Below are 23,094 nucleotides of genomic sequence, written 5' to 3'. Positions count from 1 at the left end.
AAGTTTCTCGAAAGTTGGGCCGTGCAAGTTCTACCGTGCCTGGCCACGACCAGCAGTGGCTTCTGCACGCAACGCAACGTCTGCGTCCGGAGACAGCAGCTATCGCGTTTCCTCTTCACAACACTCGCTGCTGGGCATTTGTCTTCATTTCTTGCGCCACTCTAACCTACGTAGTACACGTAGTTATGATTTAAGGCCATAGCACCGCACCGCAAAGGAGGTAAAGAGGAAGAAGTAAAAGAAGCTGACAACGACGACGAGGACGAGCCGCCTCTCTCTCTCTCTCTTCTCTCTAACGCTCGAGACTCCAAGCGTTATCGTTCTCGACACCTTATTGTCAACGTCACGTTTCACCGAGGAATGTCGCGCGTCGATAATTAGCGTATCGCGTGACGAGAAATTAGGCGATACGCCGATAACTTTGTCGCGGCGAATTTCGCCCCGCGAGAAATCTCGGTGAATCTCATTTCGCTCTAAATTGTTTCAAAAATCTACTCGATACGCAGTATGTTCTCTGTAATCGGTCGAAATATCTCGAAAAACACGATAAAATGCTTCGGACGAAAGTCGTATAGCACCGAGAGCAACGCACTGTGCCTTCTCTGTTTGGCTCGATGCGATGATCTCGAGACGGATAATCTTCTTAAACGGGTACCTTCATCTTTTACTACATATTCTCGTAGTTGACACGCGGACGTTTTCAAAGCAATAGAAACTCGTGTCTTTCGCGACGTCCGCTATCGAGATATGAACTTTGAAACGTACATTGTACCACGTGTACACCATGTACACCACAGGGGACGCACAAAGGTGTTTTTCATAACGCCACCACCGATACGGCATCGTCGAAACACAAAGCTGACAGTTTTTTAGTGTTTCCAAATGCGCTGCTCCGTCGAATTTGGAAGTTCGTATCACCGTAGCGCATGGCGCGAAACACGGGAGTTTGTGCACGGTATTTCGAAAACGTGCGAACGTCAGCCGCAAGAATGCGTAATAGAAGACGGAGGTATCCGCTTAGAAATTGTAATTTCTCGCTACAAAGTCAGATAAGAGTATACTACGTTACCCTACACGTCATGGAATTTTCATCCGAAACATTTTTTCGTATATACTTGAGCGGTTCGACGTAAACCGGACACACCGAACGTGTACGTATTACCGCGTCGCGTTTTCTCGCTTTGATAGGGTTACACGAACGACAGGAAGTTAGGTTTCTAGAAGGCAATCGAGTTTGAGACGTTTAACCGGCGAACGAACGCTGAACTAAAAGCTGCTAGCGGATGTAAGAGAAAATATCGCAGATACGCGTAATATATGTTACACGATTCTTCAACGGGGAATTCGCGACACGATTCGTCCGGGAATCAAATTAACACGAAGTTCCTCGCGAAATCTATTAACAAATTACAGGAAGCGGCACTCGCGAATGTTTCCTGAATAAATTTCCAAGTTGGAAAGTTGTTAGTTACGCATTAATGTTCGTGCGAGCGACATGGACTAAGTTGTTGTACTTCTGCGTAGATCATGTGCGTATATGTCGGAATAAAAAATAACTCGGCCGTGTCAAGTTGATGGCTGTACACGTAATTCGTTACGAGGATAGAAATTTCGATGAATTTATAGAAATATAAACAGCAAATATTTCCGATTAAGTTTCTCACGTTAAACTCGAGAGAAATATAGAGGATATTAATGCAGCGACACTTTTATTCCACCATTGCTGAATTACGATGAATTACGAGCAGCTATATCGAGCGATGCTGTCTACTTAATTTTATCGAGTTACTGCGTAATTAACTTTTAGAAAAGATTATAATTTCTGCTCTTTATCAGAGATACTCTTCGAACACGTTCGTAATTTCATTTCTTATTACGTTTATTCGACAGTGTACGATGAGAGAACGAGGAGATAAAGGACGAAAATTAAAATATTTCGCGAAAACTGCTTGGTAATTTTGTCTATTCGTTTAATAACGATCGTCGTAGATATTGCTGCAGAACCTACATACGGTTCTCATTGTGACTAGTGAATTCCAAATTATTCGTACACGGTCTCAGTGGTATAACCATGAAACGTGTCAGACACCGGAGTAATTACGTATATCTACTTGTTGATTGTTCGTTTTATTCGAATTAATTCCATACAGTAGTTACAGTGAAATATTTTCCACGCGTCAGGCGATTCTTAGATACCCAAATGAATTATTCATTTTGAAAATTATTCAAGCAAGCGTGAAGTTAACGTACGTTCCTATCGATTCTTTAATCCGTCCATCAACCGAGACGAGAAGTTTGTTACCCAACTGAAATTTCCAATGGAACGTGCGATACGAATCACGTTAGAAAATTCGTCTCAAAACATGGTACATCGCAGTACCGTTTGATAAAAACTGCGTAAAGTTAATTGGACGATGTCGCGATCGCGATTGATAGACTAAATCGATCAGCTGTAAGCCTTGTCACATAGATACTCCGTTCGATCTGTGAAAGATAGAAAATTTGCAGAAGCGAAAATACAAAAATAATTCTGGGACAAAATTTTATATCGTAGCGTAAAATCTCTCTGCTTTCGGTACTTTGACCAATTAATCGACTTTAAACGGAAAATATTTCAACGATCTGGAACTCTGAATGAGGCTCGCTGTATTTTCTAATTTCACAGAACTTTTCGAGTAGCTACTATTCTGCCGCTTACAATAGTAATTGACCTATCGTAAATCCAGGTTAAACGATCGATCGATCAAGCAACGTAATACCGACTCTATTACCGGTCTCTATTAATCAAGGTGTGTTTTGTGTGAATTGTCCTTTGTTCCCGCACCCTATCATTACGCTTGATGATTAGCGCTATACGTTACGTATTACGTACGATACTACTAATTGCCAATCATATATTTTAGGATTTATATTTACCTTTGCGATCAGCTTAATAAATTTAGTCGCGCCGAGCCGATTAAAAAATTAACTAATATACATACATGCGTGTATATATGTCGGAGATGAAAGGACATCGAGGCTTCCCTTTTGGAATGTTGGGAAAAAGTCCAACCTAACCCCTAGCCCAGACTTTTGCTATAGATACACTTAAGTAATAAAACTAAGAGATAGTTTTCATGTTCTAATCCGATTTTACGACGATGGGCTTGGGCTCGAAGTGACATAACGGGTCACTGAACGTAGCCACGGTCACAGGAGGGGCGTGTACCTAACAGAGGTATGGAATAATTATATAGCTCTCCTTGAAACCAAAGATTGACTCGAGAGGTGGGGAGAAGACTATATAAAGGCAGTTCCACTTGAACCGCAAGTTAGTTCATTCAGATAAGTTTTACTTGTACGTTGGGTCGTACGTGTATCACAGCGCATTCGTCATTCCGTTGACCGTGGATTCGTTATCGAACCTGAATTCATTGGCATCGACATCTCGACTATTCGATCGCCGCTATCACTTGCAGCCTCTTGTAATAACCACATTTGTACCAATAAATATCAGCTATAACCGCGATGGCAAATTCGAGTGAAGGTTCGTCAAACGCCCAAAATTCCAGTATTAACCCGACATGTAACTGGTGGTACAAGCGGAAAGGGGGTGAGTCTACGTGAAAAAAGAAGTCGAAAATATAGAATAAAAATTTTAATTTTTTTTTTTTAATGTTTCCATCGAGACAACGATCTACAGTGAGATCCGTACCGCGCGTACCGAGCGAAAATTCAAAGTCGATTTTCTCGAAAACAAAGCCTCAAACGACAAATTTTTATTCTATATTTTCGACTGCTTTTTTCGCGTAGAATCACCCCCTTCCCGCTTGTACCCCCAGTTACCAATCACCCTGTATACATATATTGCATCGTATGGTGGTTTTTTAAATTAATTCAATTGGAAGTTTGCTTCCTGAAAGTTGTACGCTAAATACGTGAACAAATAGTTCGTTTTCACTGGAAACCTGTTGGAAAAAGTTTCATCGGAATATATCGGTTTTAATCGGTTCGATCGAGAACTACCACGCTGAGGCCGCTTGCTGCAAAATTTAGGTAACCGCGTGAATCTTGTCACGTGCCAAGTACAGAACAATTATTAGCACTCGTCTGAAGTGTATCCGTGTTGCACTTCCAATTACGCGTCAGTCGTTATTTTCTCTGCGAAGGAGTTTCGTGATGGCTGGCACATGGGGTCAGCGTTCTTGGCAGTATGCCGCGTGTCGTGATTGCAACGCTGTAAACATCGATTAGCGCGACAAACGCAACCGCGGCAAGATTTTCTATCGGACATTCTACTAATTACGAGATAACAATCGACGCGATTATAACGTATTTCTGCAGACGTAACAAACGCATTACCTGTATCGCCTGCGTGCAATTTAATAACGCAATTATCGATATATTTGCACGTCGTACACGTAAATACACGGGGCGTGTAAATACGCGTATAATCGTACGTTGCGATCATCTTGGCTAAATATTCGTTTGAAATTTACTACGGCAACGACAAGCGTACGCGAGATATTTAGCGAGTTGGTGCCTTGCTAACGGAATACCAAAGGCGATCGTTTAGAAAGAAAATTATGCGTTTGCTATGAGGCAAGAAGAAAGAGCGTTTGCCAGTGAAAGGAAGAAAATCGATTACAGAAAGAATTAAAAATTCAGTTCACGTTGATAGAAGTTTGTATTCTCGTTTCCTTCGACGATTGCAGCTTTTTTACATGCGCCAGCGAAATCGATGTTTTCAATAGTCCATGAGCGAAATAAAATAAACACATCGGAGATTACATTTTTTTTTGCCAACTACGCGAATTTAATTCCTATCGATCGATATACTCGCACACGATGGAAAATAAAAATAACTAACGTAACGCTGAATTCCGATTCTCTTTGCTTTGTCAATCGACAAATTTATACGAAGACACGCGATTCGAGGAGGATACAGCGACTTGCAATTTGATGGAACTCGAGCAGCGAAGAGAAGAATGAAACGTTCGAGTCCCTTGGGTGACTTACTCTTATTCGTGATATTCGCTACGATTTATGCTCTATACTTTAAATCAATGACTTGCAATTATTTGGAAATACACGTAACGCACATGTATGCATAATGTATGTAAATGTTATAATTGTATTTCACGATTATATCGATGCTTTGATAACATATAGTTTAGAAGATTTACGCCGCGTTAGTAATTAATATAAAATAATTTAAAAATAACGAATTACATCCTCATTATGCGGCATTATTATTGAGGATTAAATGTAAAACATGACAAAATTAATTAATAATCGTTCTACTACGAACTTCACTTTATTAATGCAGCATGAGATGTCGAAATGCATACATTTATTATCGAATCACGATGAACGCTCGTGAATTTTAATATCATTGCACGAATAGTACAAATTTTCTGAAAGCAGCAATATTATCGTAGTAACGTAGAAGTCGGCATAAATACGTAACCGTTGTGCTTGTTGGGAAAAAACCGATTGGAAAGTTCGTCGAAGGCCGAAGATCATTCGAACATTATCGGTTTTTGTTCCTTTTAGCTGTCGAATTTTTACCATTAACAGGTATAAAATCGATTGGTGCTCGACAACTTTTGTCATTAACGTTTCATATGAGAAATGAATCGTCGATAAAATCCATAACCGACGTTGTTGGCAAAGTTAGTCAAAAATAGATCGAACGATGGAGCTTTACATCGAAAACGGTATGTCAAACTATTATATATCGTGTAACGGTATATTTATTAATTATTGAATAGTTTGTTGATAAAAATGGAAAAACAATACGTCGAAAGACACGGGAACGTGGATAAATCTATTCGCGTGCTTGTTGTTCGTGCAGTCGCTGTCGTCTTCATTTTTTCTTCGGATTTTTTCTTCATTTTTTCAACTTCGGATTAGACTCGCCACCGAAACGATTCTTCTCCCGTGGTTTCGTTTTGACTGTCAGCAATTTGAAACACGTTTCATTAAAAAGTTCGATTGCGAGTAGCGCGATGCGGCACAGCAGGAAAATTTCTAGCGGAGCGAGGCTTTCTAAAACGTCTTTGACGCGATTAATTACACTCCTACCGGTTAACGACAGCCAGGGAGCGTAGCTCGGATAATCCTGGCACGAAATCGGTGCAATTACCTCTTAAATGGCATTTTCTCGTTATCGTATCCGTCGAAAGGAAATTGGCGTCCGCTGCGCGAGCAAACGCGCCACCTAATATACGCATCGATAGTCGCGACCTCGTGACTGCAACTGCACACATTTACGTTAATTCATTGTTTTCTCGCTGAAAATTAATTGCCTCGCAAGCACAAGCGCAACCATTCCCAGAATATCGATATAATTTTCTTAGAAATTCTAGCGAAAAAGAAAAACAGGGAGATCGATAACGCTAGCAAATGGAGACACGTTACGTTACTAGTTAACGTTGAATTTCTAGTGCAAGAACTATGCAAGACAAAGTTGAGGAATGAGTGCTGCTACGTAGGATCGGTTTAGAGTAAAATAGACGCTTGTCAACTATGTGACACCGGCTTAAAGCTACCGGATGGCTGAACGCAACTTGCTTTACAAAAATATTCACGCTCGAGTCGAGTCGGGTTAGTATGAAAAGACAAGAGAAAAGAAACAATAACTCTGTGTATTAACCTACGAAAGATAGTCGTCGCGTGTACGTAATGCGTCGACCTATGATAGCGACGCAGCCGAGAGTATTTTAGAGCGTACTTATTGCGTCTTCGCTGAGAAATTGATGGCGGTATAACGGCGGTGAAAAAATTCGTGCGAGTTTATAAACTTGTTATTTCTCATCGGTACCTGCCTTTCCTTTCTCCTTAGACGAAATAAATCTTTCACATCGGGAAGGAAAGTTTGCCATATAAAACACCTGTTCAGCAAAATCTAATATATTCACTTGCACATTATCTGCAAGGGAAGCGTCGAGGTTTTATAGCTCTGATGGTCGAAAGGCACTCGAGTTACGGCCAATTTACGCAAGATGGTAATTTCGTTATTTTATTTTTTACGGAATTCCCTTTAAATTTTAACTACGATACAGGTTATTCGAGTGAATGTTTTGGCGATTTTGTACAGCTGCCGCGGTGCTTTAGAAATCAAATCCGAGAGACAACGCGGAGCAATGGGCAGGTCACGTAAAATCCTATTTCTCGACATTCCCAGTCTTTGAAATCTAAACACCGAAGATAGAATTCCTATTCTCGCATTGACATTTCCAAATTTGCCTCGGCGAGCTTTTAAAGGTTAAGCGATCGAATTACGCGAGCAGACGATACGTAGGACGTTGGATGGATGGAAAAGCGACCGGTACAACGCGTTGTATATTAATAAATCGAGACGAAAAACAGTTTAATTTGCCAATCAAAGTTAGCGTTTCTAAATACGTATGATTTTGTTTCAGCACATAAAGTATTCCACGCGAACTACAATCTTAATCAGCTGTTATAACATCGCAATTTATCGTCCTTAATATATCGTCCTTAAGCACGAAATTGTCGAATTTCGACAATTAGATAACTAGATAAAACCATGTGAAACGCACGTCTATCGCCGCTAGCTTGAAATTCTCAACTTTAATTCGACGCATTTAATTTCCTACTTGCACACGATGCTTTGATACGCTGGCGTTTATTAATCGTTGCTGTTAGCAAGGTTCGGCTTGTCTTAATTTCTACGCCGAATAATTTAAAGGTTGAACTTTCAAACTCTCGAACTTGCTGTCGCTTGTATGTTTATACGCCTGAACTATACCCAGAAAAATGGATACAGACGGCGATTAAGACGATAAAGTTAAAAAAGCAATGGGGAGAGATTAACGCGCGAGAAATAGCCAGCATAAGTTTCGCATAAGAATGACCAGTTAATTTCCGTCAAATTTCAGTGTACAGTTTACGACATAATTAGGCTAAGTAATAGTAGTCAAAGTAATGGCTAGAAATCGTTCTAAATGATATCGTACGTTTTCTATCGAGATTTTGCCAGAACTATTGGCGCGCAATTCGAATACGAATTCGATCGTTTCATTAAAAAATGTTCGCTTGATTACGCTAGAGTTGCTAATTGCTCGCGCGTGAAACACGAAGGGAGTGGAGGTTAGTTGATGGAGGAGCGAAACAGGGGAGCAAAGGAAAATAATCGGAAGTAAAGGGAAAGAGAAAGGCGGACGCGAAAGGTACAAAGAGGCAAACGGGCAGAGGAGCGGAGAAGAAGGAGGTTCGAGAGAAAGGAAGCTGCGAAAGGATAAGTTGAGTAAAAAAGAGCAACGCGAGGAGAAACAAAAGGGTGTTGGAAAAAGAATGACAAAGAGTTCTCGTAGGGTGAGAGGAAGTGGCAGAGACTCGGATCATGAAAAGAAACGAACATGAATAAAGATAAAGGAAAGAAAATGATCTAAGGCGAATGAAACGAAAAGGAAGAAACTAGGAGATATAAAGAGAGAGAGAAAGAGAGAGAGGAAAGAAGAGAACGGGTAACGAGAACGAAATAAAAAAAAATGACAAGAGGTTGGTTACGAGAGAAGGTAGGAGAGAAAGAGAGAGAAGTTTGGCGTCTAGTGTGTAGTTGACGTTTTATCGGAAGGCTGGTTTTGTTAGAAAGTCAATATCCGTGAAAAGTCCGGCGACTCGTTTCCTAATACGAACGAATCAAAAATCTAATAGACGTTGGATTAAAAAAATTTAATTGCGTAGCTCGTAAGTTAACGCAACGAGACATTCCATTTTTTTCAGGACGAACGTCTCTATTTAAGGATTTTGAAGTAGCGCTGGAAATAACGTCGGAATCTCGTATTCCCATAATTTGTAGAACGTAATTCGATTCTAATCTATCATTTATTTAATTAGAATCGATACGATAGATGCAACGAATAACGTGAAAATTGATCTTGCTCTTTTCCTATTTTTTATTCAAAGGACGAGCGATCGTTTAGGTAACAGTAAGACGTATCGGCGGTACAGAGGCCATGAAATATTTTCAACCGATGCATTATGCATTCGATTCCCGTTCCAATATCGAAAAAAATATTCTGCGAAGGAGTTCTTCGTCTTCGGAAGATTGTTCTCGTTCGATGCTAGTGCCGATATCACGCATAGTAAATTCAACATTGCTATTCTATATTCAAATTTTCTTACCTCGCGGAATATTATCTTAACGTACGATGTTGCTATCAGATATCAGCGCGATAACTAATGGCCACTATATTTTCGATCCGGATATACCACATCGATTTATTTCTTTACTTTCCTTTTCCTTTTTTTATCTTTTTGCTTTTTTTTTTTGCTTTTGAGGCGCGAAACACCATGTTAAACGCGATTTTAAATGTACTTCGTTTGCTTGGAACTCTCATTTTTCAAGTATGCGAATAAACGAAAAATTGGAAAAGTAACGGGGATGAAATGGCAAAAAACGTTACGTACGTTAATACGAAACCGATTAAACGATTTAAAGCTTGTTGGCTTGTATGTTTAAACGTCCGATATCCGTTTATATTACAAATTCGCCGTGACTCGGTGTTTTTCATTCGCTCTTAACTGCGATTTTTTCATTCTTTTCCTTTTCGTTTTTCATCGTTTATCCTTTACTTTGATACAGCTTTCGTTTCTGAGGCTACTTGCTTCTCTACTTATCTTCAAATCCATCTGACTCAAGGGCGTATTTGAGAGAAGAGAGGTTGATAGATCCGAAACTCTCTCAGCTTCCTATCTAGACCGGAAATAGGTTAGATTTCCTAGTTCTCTCGATAAACTTGTACACGTAATACACGTAACCGATGCTTTGCAGGTTGTTTATAAACTTTCTTTCAGCTTAGCGAAGCGATGACTGTCGCTGATATCGGTCACGAAAAACTTTACAAACTCCACTCTGTGAAGGCATGCAACGCCGATCCAGTCACCTTTATAAATCTCACGAATTTTACGACCGGACGACGAATAATCCCACTTACTCGAGCTCACGCGAATTTTTTCTTCTTAAAACGTTGCATATTTCCCAGAAATCGCTTGTACTCGTCCTGTCATAGTAAATACAGCGATTTTTCGGCCATGTCCCGAGCGCCTGCCGACGTAGCGTTCGCTATTCCACGTTTCAAAGAAATTCGAATATCGACCTCTCTATTTCGAAATTACCGCGTCGATGTTTCAATAATCGCGAATAAAAATGGTATTACGTGTTTTAGAAAGAACTGTAATCAACAGGCAACGAACGACGTCGACACTGTTGGCTGATTCGTCGAGAGATCCTGAACAAACGACGTAACGATCTAATTAACGTCAAATTCGCCGTTCTCATAAAAATGAGCAGAGGCAGATGCCATAGCGTGGAGCGGCACGACACTTTCAACGTCCAAAGTATCTGACCTAATGCAACAATGCCATTAATGTCGAGCTCGTCTCGTCTATATTTCACTAAAAACAAGTATAACTAAATGCTACGCGCTCAAAGTTACCAACTATTGCTCTGGGAATACACTTTTATCGTACCACAGAGCCCTGCTTCGTCGCCCTTAGCGCTTGGCGCTGCGTTTTTCAAATTGCACCTGTATTCTATGTTCGTTTATCCCCGTCCACTTGTATGTATATCGTACATCTGAAAATGAAATCCAAAATTGTTAACCGTTTCTCGTTTTCCCGACACCCCTCGGACCAAGGAAACATTTATCATCGATCTGGATGTTCTCACGTAACGTTTCTACGAATAATTCGATCGTTGGCGTAATTCAACAGGGATATGTTATATTATTCTTTCTTTATCGTCATCAGCTTCTGTCTATTCAACGATGCAGATTGTTGGAAGAAACAACGGCGTATAATAGTAAAACAATTACTGGCAAGTAACGAGTAATTTCTAAATAGACGCGTATCTACCGTGTTGGCTAAAACGAAAAGAACGTTTCGCTGTTTTAACGAGATCATTCAGCAATTTCACAGTTAAACGCATTTCAGGAATATCGATGAGCAGCGCATATTCTATACCAATGTACGCCGACACTTCAATCGATAACATTTTTCCACGACGTACTTGTGTATATTCGACACGCTCTTTTTTCTCTTCCTAAATTGAAACTAAATTGAACGAGAAATCAATTGCGAAAGCGAGCAAAAATTTGCTTACTTGCGATTTCAAGGCGATCGTCTAATCACGAGGAGAATTTTGAAAAATATACGTTAGCTTGTCCGAAATGTTTCTTTCGTTTTGTAAGGAATTAATAGACGCACGATGTTTTTTGCTTTGTATTAGTTCATTGAATTATGCGCGAACATAATAATAGAAATAGAACGAAATGGATCATAGCTAATTCGATAAAATAACATAAAACGGAAATTGTCGTTCATCTATTATCATCTTTTGAAACGAAAGAAACTTTTCCAACAACCTAACATATATTACACGCTATGATTATAAGGAACAGTATCGAAAACTGCAACGTGGCAAGCGATTAGACGATAGAAACGAAGATAGTTTCCGTCGACAAAGTTTGAAGAATAGCGTTCCAGCGGAATACGTTGCTTTCGTTAAGAGATTCGCCGATGCTATAGTTAACCATAGTAGGATTCCAGTCCGAGCAAAACGCTACATACTTCACTTACATGATCGTTACGTCTAAATCCCGGACTGAAAAACTTATTCAATTCCTAAAGAGTGGAGGATTCCCTATTCATCTGGACGCGTATTTTAGGTCGTACAATCTTGCCATTCAGCATTCAGAGATGGGTCTACCATCCTTAAAAGAGGGTGGAATCATTCTTTTGGTAAACTCGTAATTACTTTTATCGTATCGCACGCCGTACGTAATAGCGTAAATAGGGACATAATCGAAAGAGGAGAATTAGGCGTTTTCCGATAATACACCGTGCCGATAGTAAGCAGCAATCTTGCCGACGAAATGTTCGCAAGTGCAGCGTTAAACTTGATTCGATACGTCATCGAATTACGTGGATTTTCGAGTGGTCGAAAATGCTCGATGTACGAAATATCCAACACGGAGTACGGAAAGACGAGAAAGCGTAGTAGCCTTTGGGCAAGAGTTAGGACTCGTAAGAATCCAGCATCGAAGAAAGGACACACAGAGGGTTAGGTTTTTGCGATGGAGCAATGGACTGACGGATCGGATGGGAGGTGTGGAAGATAGAGAGGGGTGGTGATGGAAAAGCGGTTGGAGAGGGAAAAGCTAGAGCAAGAACGAGGGGGGAGTGGTGAATTGGAGTAAGGGTTGCAGCAGCGCTGTGACGGCCAAGCTCGGAAACACGGATGGGGTTGGCTTGCAAGCTCTTTCAGTCGCGGACAAGCCGCCACGCGAGGATAACATCGGACGTAGTATCGCGGCAGGACAAGTTGCTTCGACAGCGACATCACCACACGTCCATCGTTAGTATACGATTATTCGTTAACGCTTAGGTGATATTAACACAGAATGATCCGTTCGTGAAGCAATCGCGTATTCCGCGTAATTCCAACGGATTGTTGTTCGGCACCACGTGGTGAATTGAACGTGGTAAGAAGAGCGCGGGCAGTGGATTCGTCAGACGGACCGAGGACGTGCTGCAGTCGATCTTGTACGTGCGAACGGCCGATTAACCGACCTCTAACGATCGCACATCTAGAGAATCGCAGTGGGTTTCGTTGCGAGGCGATTCGACCACAAGTTTCGCGTTACACGTACGCGGTACGTACCGGATTGCGAATTAATTGACGGACCGGGGCCGCGAATTCGGTCAATTTGCAAGATAGGGTTCGTCTCTGGGATCCTGCGACTTGGTGCGAGACGGATGGACGGATAGGATCGCCGGAACTCCGTTCCACGAACGCGCTTCGAAGAAACGGCAGGGTGGGGGTAGCATTGGTCAATTTACGAGGCAGAATTCCCGGACGATATGCAAGGCGATATTACACCGTAGCTCGCTTCGAGCCTCGTTTATCGAGGGGAGTTTGTTTCTTTTCCCCCAGCGACCACCCGATAACGTTTATTTGCGGTTAGATCGGCCGCAGTCCGGACTGGATCAGGGATCCGGGATCAGGGGATTGCCAGTGTAACAGATTTGTCGCTAGTGAAAGTTTCCGTGCTCCGTGATACTGTATTTCTTAAGTTCGACGTTGCTGCAATTCATTCTTCGTTGCTTCGCCCCCTTTCTTTTATTCCGTTTCTTTGATCCGAGTTTCGATCATCGAGGAAACTTCCTCGCGGTAGTCAAACGTTTGAAATTTATGCGAACGAAGTAGTATACGTTGTACGTTCAACGAGGATCAAGCGAACTTTCGTTACATCGCGACGGCGAAACAAGTTAAATCTGTTTCGCCCGGCTTGTTCTTGGGAATCTACCGATATTTTGTTTCTATCGTGCAAAGATAAGAAAGAAGAAGACAAGAAAGGAAAAATTAATTAAAATGTTTCGCGTCATTTATTTCGTTTATTTCACCTTCGAATGTATTTTCTTTGCAAATATTTGTTAATTACCGCTAACATCGTTAGCGTCGAAAAGCTCGTTGATTTCATTTGTTTATCGACAACCTATTTTTATCTGTCTCCTATCAAGTTCGAAGTGAAGAAGACGTATATTGGGTCCGACTAAAGTCGAGTCTACGTAGTTCAAACAAATAAATTCAATTAAACTAATCGATAAAAATAGAAATAACAAATTGCTGGTACAAAGATTCCTCGCCACGGTAGGAATTCGTCGGAACGCAATTAACTCGACAATTACGATGAGAATTGCATAACTTCTCTGGACTCGTCGTTAGACAAAAAATTATGCTCTTCCATAACGTTTTTCTCGTTGCGTAATTAAAGCATTTTGCGTAAACGTCTGCGCTTGTTCGTCGAGACGATAGTTAAGAAGCCTTCCATCGTACTTTTTTCGGTTGCTTCCAACAAAATTCGACTTTGGTCCAGCGAAATTATGAATTTAAATTAATCACAAAGGGACATACGAAACCACGAGGGAAGAGAATTACAGGAAAAGAGAAAATGTGTCGGAAGGCAGGAGAAATGGGGATAGCAGAAAGATGGGGACGAGCATCGAAAGATAAGGCGTACCTAATATATTTGGCCAGCTTAAATAATTATTTATTACGCGCTGTCCAAACGGGAATGAAAATGGAAAGATGCGAAAGGACGAGGGAACATAGAGAAATTTTCATGGCCGTTGGGTGGAATTAGGGTAAGAAATGGCTGAAAAATTGGTCGGGAAACGAAACATTTACGCGACATGACGGACCAATCTCTTGTAACAGCGTTCCCTCCTTGAACTTGTCAGATTAGATGGGATCGTGTGATGCACAGTGACACAACGGTAACGTACTTTTCACGGTGAGAGTGAATGGACTATTCCGCGTCCTTCGTCGCGATCGGTTAATAAATGTACCTACTTGTCACGCGAGTCTGTGCGACGCTACGTATCGTTTGTTCGATTAAGTGTAAAGTGAAAGATACCGCTCTTTGGATTTAACGCAGTGCGACGATCAAGTGATCAGAGGAGTTACAGTGTCATGCCGAATTTTTCATTCATATCGTTTTATCGTTCTCGCAGCACTATTCTACCTTCGCATCTTCGCGCGTCTATTATTCGTAATTGGACGTTCCTTTGACAGTGCTCCGATATTCCTGTCGATCGAAAATTCGAATATTTTATGCTGTTCGAGCTATTTGTTAATCCATGGCACGGAATTGTCTTTAACGTCTCATATGAAATGTAAATTGACGATAGAACGAAAAGCCGAAGCTTCTAGCGTGGTACACGGATGATCGATATGTTTCCTTCGAAGCTGTTCTAGCGAGAGGCTGGCGTTCGTCGAATTCGATTTCGGAAAATTGATACCCGGCGAGAGCGACTTACTTTTAATATCGCGCGAAAAGTAATTTGCTCGTTCAGTTTGCGAGATGGAAGCGTTTCGTTCGCATGGTATCCTCTGATATCGCCAAATGGTTATCAATGAACGAAATAACGCGTAATTTTCTATAAGGACTCGTTTTAAAAAATTCTGAACGATTAGCTAAATTACGTCGCTCTTTTTAGATTTTTTTTTTTTTTTTTAGACGATTAACTTCAAAAGGCCGCAACTTCACCTTAAAAGCTAAATTAATATCGTGTTTTTGAAATTCTGCTCGGGTTGTGATTAATGGAAAACTTTTAGTTTCGAAATGCGTTTACGCAAAGCTTTCGAAAGTTTCTCTCGTGCCCCCTTTTTCGTTTTCTTTTATTGGCTGCTGCAATTTATAATACGAGATTCCACGAAGTATGGTACGGGGAAAGGTTGTTTCGAAACACGGAGGAATCGCCAATGCGAACATTTTACATTTTTTCTGAAATTTCTCACCCATAAAACGAAATACGTGCGAATCGTTATATTTTTTAAAAACACAGTGGCAATTATTTCACGTTGTTAGAATTCAAAATCTATCGATTCACGCGATGAACAAACTATGTTCCGTTCGTTCTTAATTAATGTCCGTTACAAACAAAATTCTTTCTCAGTCGTTAGGGTACAGTTTTCATTTTATTAATCTGTTCGAATATCTTGCGCGTCATCGGCTTCTCGTTTCCTGCATTCTGCGAGATCATTATCCTTATAATTTCGCCGTATATATAATACGTATACTTCGTATCGCGCATGAAACGTTCATCCGATAGATAGGTTTTCGATCGAAATTTTTGACAAATTTCATGGACGTACGTACGGTAGAAGAAGATAGATAGATAGAACGTACGATAGAAATTTGCATTTTCAATTTGTGTATATATATCGTACGTATTGGAAGTTCAAGTTGAACTTGCAGTATTCTGTTCTCTGAAACATCAAGCGTATAATGAAATCGCAAAGAAAAAGATCTATATTCAAGATCGATTACAATTTTTTCTTACTCTTCTCCGACAGATTATATCACGCGTGTGGTAAATTCCGCGTGCCAAATGCGATATCTCTAGTACGTCTCTTTATTTTTCGTGCAAAGCTACTTGTAACTCTACCTTGTTTTCAAGAGCCTAGCAACTTGTCGGCCGTGCTGCGTTTTTGTCGCACAATTTGCTTCAGAGCAACGAGAGTGTACTTGTGACGTGCATCGAAACTGTTGCTTGCAGTTGCTGTTGCTAACGATGCAACTTCCGTGTCCATCCTTGTGACGCGTTACCTAAACGTCGTTCGAAACGAAGGAAACCAATTTACTATGCGTCGTGCTTAACAATATACCGAGACCAGCGTCACGATTATTTGACTAAGAGGAAGCTGCAGTCGTCAAATTAGTACGTCGATGAATTTCGCGATGGAACCACCGATTTTACCCACAATGGTTTTCCTTCGAACAAGGTTTCGTATCGGCTCGGACCCTTCGCTTCCACGGATAATCTCGCAACGATTAAGAGATTTGTAGCTTCTTTCTTAAGTAACCCGAGCATCGCGATTCCTCTCAAGTATACGGCTCGCGGGAATTTTTCAACGTAATATCTCGTAACATAGCCGGGACGATAGAAAGGGTCGCGGTATATCCGAGCGAAACTGCTCTCAACGCTTAATAATTTGAACCGGTCTACGTAAGAAGTTGAGCAGCAGACTGCTGAAAGTTGTTCGAGACGTTGATGACAGGAAAAACCGCGATAGCTGATGATATACATACTTTGTATCCACTTTGCTTTTTTCAAAGCTTCCTCCACGCTCGCTTTAATAGCTGTTTCTTGTATCGACAAATCTTACGCCATTCGCGATAATTGTATACTGCCGCGTTCTTCCGTTCTTATGCAAAATACCAACTTGGTACTTGTAGAAAGCGTCACAGATTTTCTCAATTACCAGAAGCGTATACATTTTTCGACGAAACCTCGTGTCTCTCGTTTCCACGGGATAGTATTCCATTTAACAGCGATAAATCGAGCGGCAAAGATTTTTCCCGCGGAACGGAAACGAGGGTTCTGAGCGACACGTTGTCGCCGGAAATGTAAAAAATCGGTTGTTTCCGTGGTAGGACAGTCCCGAGCGACCGAATTCCTAGAGTAAACCGACAACGGTACAGTTACTCGGAGCGTGGAGGATCGTCAGCCGCTAGCAACGATTCGGTTGTCCAAATCCCGGTCGTATCCGTACTCTGGACTAGACTGTAATCGGGTCGTAGGTCAATCTTAAACTGCAGAGCTATACGCGTGATTCCCGGACTATTTTAATCCCGAGGACTTGTCGGTGCACCTGCTAGACGACAAGGATACTATAGCTGCGCAACTTGGAATCTGGCATCGTCTAGCCAACGGGAATAGAAAGACCCAATTACACCTCGTTCGTCCAGAATTGGACGAATACATACAAGACGCTTAAGACGCCTTAACTACCATGGGATTTGTAACAGCCTTCTCTAACTGTCGAGATTGGTTTAAGCACTCTGGCCGAGCTGTACCAATCACTGGCCGTTCCTATATTGTACATTTCCCGATTATGGATTCGTTTCGTCGCGTCGGACAGGCGAACAAGTGCGATCGATTTAGACCCTACTGCGCTCGTCTGATTGCGAAAATAATAGTTTGAACAGCGTTGTTGCGAATCCTATGTTTTTCGGGTGTAACGAGTGGCCATCAGTGGCGATATAGTAGAAAATATCTTGAAAAGTTTCAAGTAATCTCGACCATGTCGATGGAACCTTAGCGTAGAGACGCGAAACGATACGTTACGCTCGATTGCAATTGCAAATTGTTAGTTAAAGTTGTGATTTGAAACGACGTAGCTTGTACTTGTAAATCAAGGATTAAGCAAACGTGTACGTACACGCGTTTGATTAAAATTTCGATTAAATTTGGATTAAAATTTGGAAACAGGCAGGCAGACGAAACGCGGGTAAATCCGGAGCAGAGCTGGTCAGTTGTGTGGACAAACGTTGCTTCGCGGCAGAGAAACTGACGGATGTTCGACCGTCTTTTAGAAAGTAACGATCGATACCGATCGCGAACCGGTCGAAGAACATCGCCTACTTGAGATCGTAGTTGCGCTGTGTTTATTCTACTCTTCCTGTTACTTGTATTTTTCCACGTGTCGAGTAGTTTGCGCCGCGCACAGTCTGCGCTTCGCGTTTTTATTATTTCCCCCTGCTAACGTATACCGTGAATTTGCTTTCGCTGTCCGCGATTCATGTACATATTTCTAAAAGCAAGAACATAGGAAGAGGCTTTAAATTGGAAACTTTCTACGATGGAATATATCGCGCGGCGATTTAGCGAGTAAGTTTTAGGCCAAACTGGCCTGCTAGCCGATACCATGGAAGCTGATAGGCGTAAAGTTGAACGGTGTAGCAGTTATCGGAAATCTGATACGTTGTTAAAAATATCCGATAAAACTGTCACGTGATTGACACAAAGGGTGAGAGTATCTATTTTTAATTTGCAAAACTGCAGAAAAGAAGGATAAACGAATAAAAATCGATTTTAAGTGATATCTCGTACTCTTCGAGCTGTTTCTCGTCGGCGCGCGAGAGAGAAGCGTGATATTACGCGTTTCATCGCCGTTTAATCGCTGCGATGCCGAAGATGTTCGATCGAAGGACAAACTTTATCAAATAATTCGTCGTTTCGTTATTTTTCAGGGTTCAGGGAGGCTGCAGCGGAACGAGAGAAGTTGCAGCGATCAACCGCTTAAACGTTACAGCGAGGCGATGAAACACGAAGGCTAGACAGGCGGATTACCGTGCGATTAATGCGCCCTATGACGCTCGTTTAATGGCCCATGCTCGGACCGTGTGATGAACGCGAACGAGTGCACGATTTCCCTCAGAGGTTGAATTAAATGGACAGGCAGGAAGAACCCATTTGTACGCCCATTTGTACCGATTGTTCGCGACAACGTGCAAGGACACAAGCCGAGAACATAAACTGTAAAAAACACACATCGAACGGTACCCGGCAGGTACTCGGTGCCATCGCGCCGTTTCTTTCTTCGTCTTTCCACGCTTTTCACAACGTTGTTGGAGATTCGTTCGCGCAGCGAGAAGCGATCACGGTCGATTTCTCGCACAAACTTTGAACCAATGGTCCGGTTTCTCGCGATTGCAAGATCGAGGAAAACGCGAGTCGGCTTGTAAACCGGCTAAAGCGGCAGAGAATTGTCTCGAATTACGATCGATGCGAATCCCGATCGAAGGATATAGCGGGCAGATATAATAGCGGTTTCCACGCGCAAAAGAGCTTAATCCCCGGGAGGCCGATCGTCGCGCGATATTAAAACTTCGGGGGATCGAAATTACAGCCACTGTCGATAAAAGCTTACAAATAGAAAGAATCGATAATGCACGCGTGGAAATCCTGGCTCGAAGCAAGCCACGTGCACGACGAATAATACGATCCCTCCTCGAATCCACGTCTTCTCGATCACCAAGGGGAAAGCACCAGATAGATTCGTAAAATCCTTATCTACCGATGCTGTGTTCGCGTCCTCGCGTCGCATTCTTTCTTCGCCATTAACGTTGCTTTTTCCAACGACGCCACGTCTAACAGCGAATCGGTGGTCGTCGCGTATTTCGCAAATATTCGTTCGCGCGACCAGTGAATCCAAAGAGTGGAAGACGAACTGATTGGAAATCAGTTATGATTCTGGATGCTAGCTTGCACATGGAACGCAGATAAACTGGGGCAAAAGGATGAAAGTGAGATGGGTGTATCCGAGTCCTGATTACATCGTATGATACCACGATCTCTGCGAGTAACTGTTAAAGAGATCGAAGTGTGTTCACGTTCGTCGTAGCTGTTGTTCGAGGGACGAGGAAGGATCAGCGCAGAGACAGGAAAGAAAGAAAGATCGACAGTATGAAGGATCGTCGTGGAAGATGGCTGTACGCCGTGCTGCCTCTCGTCACGTTCCTCTCGCACCAAATAGGTGAGTCTGCATTCATCCCTTATCGAAGATGCTAGGATTCGACGGCTGTTAGAGCTGTTTCGGAACTCGTACACGCCTGACTTTCTCGTGAAATGTTTCTCAATTGTTTCAAAATGTCAGGGCTGTTCGAGTACGCGAGATTCGAAATTGCGAGTGATTTATCTTATCCATCGACGAGGAAGCCAAAAGAGATCGGTCTACCGATCGGTCTCGTAACGTTGCGTGGTGAGATCGTAACGGTTCGGTGTTTGGCAGTCAACGAGCTGATGGCAATTTCTGAGGCGTATTAACGCTCCCTCGAAGGCGGGTTTCGAGGGGAAGTTAAGGCGAGGAAAAGCGGCGAAACGTCTTATTCGAGGTGTTTCGCGTTCACGAAGAAGCTTTCGATCGAGTGGCTCGCACGCGAGGCTTTTTGCACCTGTGGAAACGAGGATCGCAGTTATCCGAGGAATTCGCAGCATCGCACGCGGTAAAAAGTCGTGGAACACCGGCAGATAAGAAGCTTCGAGTGCTTTCGCAATTATGGAAAGACAGAGTTATTCCAGCCGGGCATTCTTAAGTGTCTTTAACCGCTATCGCGGTCTAGTTGATTTCCATAGGATGAATGGATTCATGAATAAAAGAGTTACGATCACCGAGGATTCTCGAGAGTCTGGTGAAGGCAACTTGCCAATAATTTCGACGCGACAGAACCGTTACCGATGTTTCGAACAATTTTTCATTACGACGCGACCATTTAGCTCGAGTTACGCCGAACCATCGTTCTTCATTTCCATGAACTGGAAACGGCGAAACTCGAGTTGCAAAGTATTTTAGTCGACGAAGTTTCCTCTTAACGAGAATATAACCGAGAGTCGAAAAATGGTATTTAAAGGGCTCGCGACCGATCTTTGTTAAAAATAGCTAAATTCTTAGTAATCAGAGCATAACGAGACACCGTTGACGATATTCGTAACCCGAAGAATCGTTAAGATCGTGCGTGTAAAAGGTAACACGAACGTGTTTAAACTTGGCCGCTTAAATATTAATATCCAGCAGCAATTCGCGTGTAACTTTGTTACGCGGTAACAACTTTGACGATAAAAATGCTTGGCGGTGTTGGCGAGAGATTATCGCGTAAGAAATAGCGAGGACACGTTTGCCGCGATAACAAGGCGTCAAAATTATTCAAAAATGCAGATAAACGGCTTATTTATGCGACCGTTCGCTATCTGCGGCTGATTTCGAAACGGTATTTTCACGGATATTTGCCATATACAACTATACCGTGTTTTGCATAAATTGTATCGCTGAAGGAGGAATCGATGACTTAAAAATCGATGCTTATGCAACATGCGATCCTAGCAAGAATCTGTTCCACGAAACGTACTTTTTCAAGCGCGTACGCTGCAACTTTTGGAAACTACAGTTTCTTTGGAAATATTTAACGAAAGAATCGTTAAATCGTTGCAGAGTAAAATCTTTCTTTTCAAAATAGGAATATTCGTGCCTTTCGATCGTGTAAACATTCGTATCGCGTTGTTAATCGTTATACCGGCAATTAGTAATTAAACATTTTACCAAAGAACGCGTACAACGTAGAAAAGCGTTACCTCATCGCTGTGGTTTATTAAAATAATCAACCTCTACACGTTGGTATTAATAACCTTGTTTATCGCTGAAACAACGCGCAACGATCAAACGAACAAGTTTAGAAGCAACAAAAACGAAATAATATGGCAGAAAAGTGGAATGGAACTTCAGCTAATGGAGAAGCTATGGAAACGAAATGAAAACTTGTCGATGTTATTTATTAGCAACAGAATTTACGTTACGTTGCGATCGTATTTTGAACGCCGCTAATCTATTTTTAACGGTTTGCAAGAACATACGTTGAATATCGAATCCGTACCTGCATATCGCGTAACCGAGAACGCGTGCCCTTAATTAAAAGTTTATAGAATATAATTATGAAACTTCCCTCGGGTCTGATGAAATTAAATTCCGCCATTACAATTTCCGATAACAAAGCATTTCACAACGTTATTAATCGTAACTGTTATTATACATAAGGGTAGATAGGATATTTTCTTCAACGCGCAATTCTAATCTATGCTCGATGCAGCATGAAAACTCAAAATAATTCGGACTCAAGCTCCAGCTCCGAATACAAGTTTTGTAGTCTTTGTTGCTTACATATCGGATGAGATTCGATCAGCGATGGATTTTCCCGTATTTTTTACAATTTGTTACCCTTCCCTATTCGGTTTTTATCCCAATGTTTTAAAACTCCGATAGAAACATCTCCCATTGTTCTGAGCTAAAGTTTTAGCAAAACTAAAACAGTAAAAAAAAAAACAAAAAAGATCTTAGCGTTACTTACGGGACGATCGAATATAGATTCAAATATATCGGAACTATCGTGATAGCGGGAAATCGTGGCGCGTTTAAAAACTTGAAACTCGATTATCCGCGTTCTTTAATGAACACGTTATTCTGCTTTCCCGCCGGGCTATTAGTTTAGGGAAAATAAACATGGGCCGAATTAACAGAACAAATTTGCCGCCATCTCGTCGGCATCGTTGACATCATCGCGTCTTGCGGTAGTTTCCATCCAGGCTATCCGTGGCCAGATCGACGGGGACGAGGTGTCTGGAAATTCCATCGAGGCGAACTTTCTTAGGAGCGTCGTGGAAAATTGCATTTTTAAGCGACAGCTCATTTACCGATAACTAACTTGCCGGGGCTCGTCTTTGACTCGTGAAATCAATCTTTCCGTTTCCTGTTGACCACGCGCCTTTCTATCGTCTCTGCAACCGACTCGGCTCGCCTCGATCGAAATTGGAATTTTATTTTCGTACGAACCCACGGTTTATTCTTCCTGTGTACACTACTGTCTTCTAACGAACTTGCAGAGTTTACGTTAGGAAAGTTCTTGTAAAAGCATGCCGTGCCAAAGTTGCCGTATTATCATGAATTTCGTAAGCTGTGTTCCCATACTTTCGTCCCTCGTGCGGAGAACTGCCTTCTTTGCCTTCGATTCCGTCGATGCCTCGACCATCGGATCCTAATTAATACTATTTTTCTTCAGCAACGCCAAATTTCTGTTCGCACGTACCTTCTCTCTATACGATCTACTCTTCGATTCGCGTGTTTCAACGTTACTCGTCCGAGCAACTCTAAACTCGAGCATACGATTAGTCGCGTTCCAGTCGCGACGAATAGACGAAAGATATGGGAGAAGCGAGGTGGAAACGTTGAGGAAGCGTCGATGTCGA

General features: G+C 41.9%; 1 protein-coding gene across 6 annotated transcripts in view; it reads left to right on the top strand.

The window, feature by feature from the left end:
• Positions 1-23,094, top strand: part of LOC100749877 (basement membrane-specific heparan sulfate proteoglycan core protein) — a 263,394-nt gene that overhangs the window by 112,666 nt on the left and 127,634 nt on the right. For 3 of the 6 annotated variants that reach the window (XM_033319796.1, XM_012383426.3, XM_033319795.1), the window contains one exon: positions 18,552-19,837. In XM_033319796.1, coding sequence (XP_033175687.1) covers positions 19,768-19,837 — 70 coding nt within the window. In that variant the 5' untranslated portion in view covers positions 18,552-19,767. Of the gene's footprint in view, positions 1-12,262; positions 12,666-18,551; positions 19,838-23,094 lie in introns of those variants that run through there. The other 3 variants (XM_033319793.1, XM_033319794.1, XM_033319792.1) reach the window with 3 other exon arrangements.

Source organism: Bombus impatiens, unplaced genomic scaffold, assembly GCF_000188095.3.
Source record: "Bombus impatiens unplaced genomic scaffold, BIMP_2.2 scf_0217, whole genome shotgun sequence".
Lineage (NCBI taxonomy): Eukaryota > Metazoa > Arthropoda > Insecta > Hymenoptera > Apidae > Bombus > Bombus impatiens.
This window is presented reverse-complemented; position numbering and strand designations above follow the sequence as displayed.